Raw genomic sequence first — 7,619 nt, forward strand, 5'->3', positions numbered from 1 at the left:
GTGGGTGGGGTGGGGGATCAAAGGCTTGAGTCACTGGTTCCCCAAATTGAATCATGCATGGGTAATTAATTGGGCAGCTGCGGGACAAAATTGAGAAACTCTTTGGGGCCTCGAACCCTAGCCTTCAGAATTGCTGGTACAGGAGTAGCTTGATGCATCTACGTGTGGTGCATCTCCTCTGACGGATAAAGTGAGGATCGTCCTTAAATTCATTTAAATAAAATGTACAACCATATTAATTATTAACAAAGGTTTAGCTACAATTTCGAAAGGAACTTGCTTAATTTCAGGCACCGCACTGGTTGTTCATAGAAGCGGAGGAGTTCTGGAAAGTCATGTAAGCTTCTATAATAAGAACTATGAGAAAGCACACTTGAGGACAATATATATTCTCAGCGTCATCAAAATCGAATTTGGCGCAGATAATAATAATAAAATACGAAATACAAAAATTATTTGGATTGATGATTTCAAGCTTCCCAACCACGCAAGAGGGTGGCACGTGCAACCCGATTAATTCCGAGCGCAAATGCCCCCATCCGGAAGTTGCACTCATGGGTTTTGCACTTGTCTTTGAGGGCTCTGTAGGCTCTTTCCATGTACGTTTTGAGTTCCTGGTTAACCTTTTCTTCGTCCCACATAAAACCTTGAATATTCTGCCTCCAGATCAAGATCAAGAGATTTCGATTTGAGAATTCAACCTCCTCAAAAGCATAATTGAAAGTGAAAAACATAGGCAATCAACTCAGACCACCATACCTGCACCCATTCAAAATAGCTGACAGTCACACCTCCACCGTTTGCATACACGTCAGGAAGCACGATTACACCCTTCTTTGCCAGAAGCTGGGATCAGTTTCTTAGACAACGTTAGTATAAATTGTAAGGCACTAGGTGGTAGTAAGTAGTAGGAACACTCTTCAAAACAACATCACAAACCCTCACCTCATCAGCTTCTGGATCTGTAGGATGGTTAGCAGCCTCTATGATAAACTTGGCCTTCACTTCACCTGCATTTTCTCTGATATACATAACTATAGTTTCAGGGCCGATTGGTTTAAACTACATATGTTATTTTCTTCTCTCGCAAGGAAAAGGAAATGGAATTACGCACTTATTCAAGACTCCTCCGAGAGCAGCTGGTATCAACACATCACACTCCTCGAACAGAATGGTACTGGCATCGATCTCATCACCACCTGCAAAGCCCTTGACACCTCCAGTCTGCTCAACGTGTTTTTGCAGTGCAAGAATGTCCAGTCCTGCATTATTCTTCACTGCCCCGGTTATGTCACTCACCGCCGTCACTTTACCGCCTTGTTCAAAAAGCAGTCGAGCTGTCCAGGAGCCGACATTCCCAAAACCCTGCCAAATGCAGAATCACTACTTAAACCCCACTAAAACAAGGGGCAGAACCAGCATGTATCAAATTTCAAGAGGATATAATGATTAAACCTGAATAACGAAAGTTTGGTTAAGGACGGCTTTCCCATTATCTGCTAGCAAAGATGCTGTGGCAAATAGCACCCCTCTGCCTGTAGCAGCATCTCTTCCCAAGGAACCTCCAAGGTCCTACAGCACGCGGCCGGCTTGTCATTCACCAACAAAACACGAAAAACCCTTGCACACAAGTCAGTGTCCGTCTCACCACTGGCTTTCCGGTGACGATAGCAGGCGAATACCCATGAAACTTTGAGTACTCATCCAGAATCCACGCCATGGTCTAGACATAAACAAAGAGGAAGCGTGGAATAACATCAGTTATTGCTGCACATGCAGACTGTATTTCAAATCTATCGGGTTTTACAGAACAATCAATTCGTGCACCAGCAGCTCCAAAATTGTGGGAGTCTGGAGATTTAAACTGTCACCAATCAAAGTCTCTTATCGACTGATGTACCTGTGCATTTGTACCCATGTCAGGAGCAGGGACATCAGTGTGAACCCCAATGAGGTCATGGATTCGCTGAGTGAAAACCCGGGTAAGACGTTCCAACTCACTATTGCTCAGCTCCCTGGGGTTGCATCCTATCCCACCCTTTGCCCCTCCATAGGGAATATTGGCAATGGCAGTCTTCCATGTCATCAGTTGAGCCAATGCGTTAACTTCATCTGGGTCAACCTACACACGCGGGGGCGTATATCACACAAACTACTTGTAGAAAGATAAACTTGGGATTTTGGATGCACCTGATGATAGCGGCTAGCCTTTTACCCTGATGATTAGCAGCACATTCTATTATTCTATTGGGGAATTTGAGACTGTTGCAGCAGGGAGGGGTTCAAACATACAGTCATAATAAAAAAGGATACGAGTTATACCTCTGGGTGGTAGCGTATGCCACCCTTCATAGGGCCGCGAGCATTGTCATGTTGTACTCTAAACCCCACAAAAGATGCTAGCGTCCCATCGTCCCGTGGGATCGTACATTCCACCTACGTCAAATGGTCTTGCTTGGTTAAGCTCCTCCCTCTCTCTCTCTCTCTCTCACACACACACACAATATCTAATCTTCTGATCATATTAGAAACCAGGGACTCCTGCATCTTATTCCTCTTTCGGGTTAGTCGGACGTCAGGTCAGTACCTTGATTTCTCGGAAGGGGATGAGCAAGCTCCGTTCTACTTTCGAATCGAGACCCAGAAGGCGCACCGCCTGCTTGAAGTAGCGATTAGTAGCGGCGAGAGCATTCATGGTTGCGGTCCGAAATTTCGAGAGGCTAAAAGAAAGGCCCAGTAACAAAGCCAAAGATGCTTGTTGTTACTAGTAGTAGCTAGTCTCCGACCGAGGAGGGTGCCGGATCATCATAATATATATAAAAAAGGCGAAGGAGAGAGAGAGAGAGAGAGAGAGAGAGCCCAAACAGGAGCACAGCTCTCTCTCGCTCTCTCTCGCTCTTTCAGTTACGTCCCGCCCATTATTATTCTGACATAAAAAGTTTAAAGAATCAAGCCGAGTCCCGACCTCAAGGCAGTGAGCGTTTTTCTGGTTGTGAGAGAGAATTCCTGGTGGTGGTGGTGGTGGTGGGGGGTGGTTATATTCGCGATCCACTTCCGCTAGCACAAGCACTTTTCCAGTCAGCACCCACTGAACGAGAGAGAGAGAGAGAGAGAGAGAGAGAGAGAGAGAGAGAGAGAGGGGCATACCCTAATCGTTTTTAGTGTTTGGTGGCTGTTGGGAATACCTTCAAATTTCGCGCCACTGTGGAAACACATTTCCCATTCTTGCCCAAGAACACGTGGCCTAATGAACACATACATGGCAAGCCCGTTCTTGCCCAAGAACACGTGGCCAAAAGAGATTTCCTCCCATAGCGACATGTGTCCTCAATCAGCTTGCACATTCTTGCTTGTTAATACATGGGACAACAAGGCTTTTAAAAGCTTTGAGCTCTATGATTTGGTGGAACCATGTTGTTTCATATTCTGTTGACAGTTCACTCTAATGGACAATGTAAATTTCGTGTTGAGACAAAATCTAAAATGCAGGTGCGTGACCCACTCCTTGGACATCATCGGCCTCAATAATCTTATACCTTAGGTGAAGTCACCACATGTAGGGTAACTCTACCAACTTCACCTTTCAAATTTTAAAAAACACAATAATCAGCTCCCTTTCATTAAACTTTTGCTAAGATAGTAATCCACCACATAAAACTATCATGCAGCATGCATGCCACACACTCGTGCTTATCGATGGCATGTCTCCTACTACCTATAGGCCTTGCAGTCGAAACTTTTCTTATTTTGGCAAAGTTGGTGTTGATGGCTTTGTTTAACCATGTTGGCCTCACTTGAGAAATAGTGGCACCATTTACGTGTAGTAGGGCAAGGTAAAAAACGATGCCATGTGGGACTTCATCTCACACATTGAAAAATTTACTTTTATAATGTTGGGTTTGCAATGAGTGATGGCTAAATTTTCTCTCAACAAATCTCAGACCACCCTTTTTCTATTTTCTAAGTATATATTCAGAAAATAGAGGTGATCATCTGCTCTTAATATCAAAGTCACATTCCTATTCATAGTATTCGCTCACTTGTAATGCAAATTATGGTAATTTCAAACACACCATGGTGCTCCATGGGGCTTCACCATTTTTGTGAGTGTTTTTTACAAAATTCTATTCAAAAGCCTCATAATTTCCCAAACACCATGTTGGGGCTTCCCAAACTAGCAAAAGGCTACACTGTATATAGCAGTCATAGCTTTCTAATCCAGTTACGTTGTTGCCAACATTCAATGCTTCATGAATGCAAATGCGATGAAGTGAAAATCTTATTGCACTTGTGGAATAGCTCCTAGGAGATATCCATGCATCACAAACATGCATATGTATTACATGCACTTGCACAAGTAGACAATGGTGAAGCAAAAGCACATCCTTGTGGGTGAATGTGTATCAATATTAGCTATTTGTATTTTTTGATTTAGCAAAAGAAACTTGGGCATCATATATGCGTTAAATAAACACTAGCATTTTAATTAAGCCATAAAAATGGCTTTAGCCAGAAATAAGTTGATGTATAAAATTATGAAGAATCTTGGAGGCAAATGAGCTTAGAAATCCACACACCTACACATGACAAGAGTTTTAAAACAAAAAACATGTACCTATTACATTTATAATTTTTAAAAATATTAAAAGTGGCTAAAAAATGTTGAAATAGCCTTTTCCTTTAAGGAGAAAATTGGAAAAAAGTATGTCTCGAGTTGATTAGGTGTTCATGCTGCTAAAGGTTTTTCATACATATAGAATAGTTTTGTAGGTCTCTAAAAGCCACAAAAATGGCTTTTCTTTTACAAGATTAATACCCCCAAATTAATTTTGAAAAGCACCTAATCATCGTAACTTATCTTTCCTTTGAAGATGGAGGTATTCAAGCTCTAGAGGAAGATACATACTTTTTTGTCATTTCTTTGTAGAATCATAGTAGGTATTTCCTAAGATAGAAGAACAAAAATACCAATACTATTGAAACTCACAAAAGAATTAATAACACCTTTCACAACCTAGCATATCACAAATGAACTATTGCATTCACCATGCAAATGCAAGCTTTGGTGATGACCACCAGGCCAAAATTGTCCTTTTCAAGAGATTGCAACCCAGTTTGAAAGAACAATAATAAGTCACACTTAATTACTTTCCATCATGCATTAATCTTTAATTTTGTGATTTTGGGTGTAGCTTCAAGGGCAAAAAATTTCTTCATTGAATTTTCAAGAAAAACATGACTAGAATTTAAGAAATAATGAAAATAGATACATGCATTTCAACACACACACACACACACACACACACACACACACACACACACACACACACACACACACACACACACACACACACACACACACACACACACACATGTACATACATAAATTTAAAATTTGAAGAAAAATATGGCTTCTTTAGTTGTGATGTGATGAGATGCTCTAAACCATCACATGCCCCACATGATGGTAAAAGTATGGCTTTTTTAGTTATGATGTAATGAGGTGCTCTAAACCATCAAATGCCCCACATGATTGTAAAAATATTAAAGTTTGTTAAAAAAATGACCTTTTCAAGTCATCTATTAATTATGTTATCGTGACCACTACAAATATATATTAGTGTAGTTGTGAATTTTTGTATATACACTCAAAGGAAGATTTATCTTAAAGGAAAATGAGTGGAAAACTCTATTACCTAAAGAGTTCCATAAATGTTTATAGATTGTGTGAAATTTTCCTAATCTTAGCATTCATTCTTGAAGTCACCAAAACATCAATATTGGATTCGAGTAAACCAAAGATGCTTGGAAATGTAAAACACATTCTCACTTTTGAAGTCAAGTTTGTATACTGCATACTAAAAGAAAATGCAACATTGGTCTAATGAACACATGGTATAAGAATATTTTTTCTCAAAGTGGACATGATATAATATGCAAAAGAATCACACTAAGCCAAGTACCCAATTGTATTGAATAAAGGATTTTTAATCACTTTTTCCATTATCATGAAGTTGGTAGGAAAGATTCGTGTGTGGGAATCGATTCCATAGCTTTACCTTTTATATCAGCAATTTGAAAAGCTTAGAAGTGGATTGATGCTTTCTTACACAATTTCTTTTATGATTCTTATGTGATGAAAATTGAAGGTATCTTTAAGAGTGTCAAAAGACATTGAAATTGCTTACATCACGACCCTCTTTATGAAAACACTTATGAAATTGAAGGTATATCTAAGACTGTTTAAGGACATTGGAATTTCTTACATCCGAACCCTCTTTCTGAAAATCTACGTAACATTGATTAACACATTCCACTTTAAGCACTTCTTCTTCTTGTAACATGGTGGAATTAATATCCATGTTAATAAGCAAATGAGACTAGGATATATGGGTCAAAGGCCATGGGGTATGAATAATTGGTGTGGAGACATTTTCTTGCAAATGGCTATACCATTACCACTTGGGAAGCTTTCAAGAATGAGCTGAGAGATGTCTTTCTCTCCCAATTGCATAATGATCATTTGGTTTATGAATGGGGTGACTTAGAGTAAAGCAAGAGTGTAAAGGAGTATTTGCATAGATTCTTGAAGCTTTTGCTACATGTGGATTCCTCAAGTGAGCATTTCAAGGTCTTTAAGCACATCAACAAGCTCAAGAGGTGTACATTGGGTTTGATGTCAAAGCCCAACAACCCACAATTCTTAAAGAGGCTATGTTTTTGGTGGAGATCTATATTTTTGTAAATAAAAGTTTGTTATGTTATCTCAAGTTACATCCTATGGATTTATCTTCATTTCATATGGTAAAAGTGGATAGTGGAGTAAAGATGGATTGCAAAATGGTAAAAGTGGCTAGTGGAGTAAATATGGATTGCAAACTGGCTTGCAAGGGTGTGGATGTCATGGAGATGTCATGCTTTCAAAGGATTACTCATGCAAAGTTGATCTACTATAGTGTTAGACATAGGGCCGATTGACATAGTTTTGGGTTGTGATTGGTTGTTCACACCTAGAACATTCTCAACAATGAACTTACAACAAGGATTCTTGAGTTTCATGTATGAAGGAAGAAACATTACCTTGTGTGGATCATGTAACTCTAAGTTAATATTGTTTAATACTACCAAACTCAAGAGGGAAATGAAGATAATGGGCTGTGTATTTGTTTTACAACTTTGCAAAGAGGATGATATGGTTGAGAACAAGAATTAATTGTCTGAGGGCATGCCTAAACATTTGGATGAGTTCCATGATGTGTTTTAAATGCCAAAGAATCTACCACCAAAAAGAGATGTGAATCATGAGATTGTGCTTGAACCGAATACTAAACTGTTAACAAGCCACTCTATAGACTATCAAGGATAGTGGAGGAGGAAGTGGCAAGATAAGTTAAGGAACTCTTGGACATGGAGTGGATTAAACCTAGCTAATCTCCTTTTTCTTCACCCTTATTATTGGTGAAGTAGAAGGATGGATGGTCATTCTGGATGTGCATAGATTATCATGAAGAATAGGTTTCCAATACCTAGAATTGATGATCTTCTAGATGAGCTTAAGGATACTCAATACTTCTCCAAGGTTTATGTGATGAGTAAGTATTACCAAGTTCGAATGAAGA

The 7,619-nt window shown here is 39.5% G+C and overlaps 1 protein-coding gene across 1 annotated transcript; it reads right to left on the reverse strand.

Moving 5' to 3' along the window:
• Positions 1-276: 276 nt before the first annotated feature.
• LOC147616857 (glutamate dehydrogenase B-like) lies at positions 277-2,787 on the reverse strand. The gene is made up of 9 exons (XM_086776497.1): positions 2,588-2,787; positions 2,323-2,436; positions 1,901-2,122; positions 1,649-1,723; positions 1,456-1,572; positions 1,115-1,365; positions 946-1,021; positions 760-846; positions 277-656 (listed from the first exon to the last, which is right to left on the reverse strand). Exons 1-9 carry the CDS (start codon positions 2,693-2,695, stop codon positions 471-473), a joined length of 1,236 nt encoding a protein of 411 aa, XP_086632623.1. The 5' UTR covers positions 2,696-2,787; the 3' UTR covers positions 277-470.
• Positions 2,788-7,619: the final 4,832 nt, after the last annotated feature.

This window comes from Cibotium barometz, chromosome 37, assembly GCF_041138505.1.
Source record: "Cibotium barometz isolate CiBa-2024 chromosome 37, ASM4113850v1, whole genome shotgun sequence".
In the NCBI taxonomy this organism is placed as follows: Eukaryota; Viridiplantae; Streptophyta; class Polypodiopsida; order Cyatheales; family Cibotiaceae; genus Cibotium; species Cibotium barometz.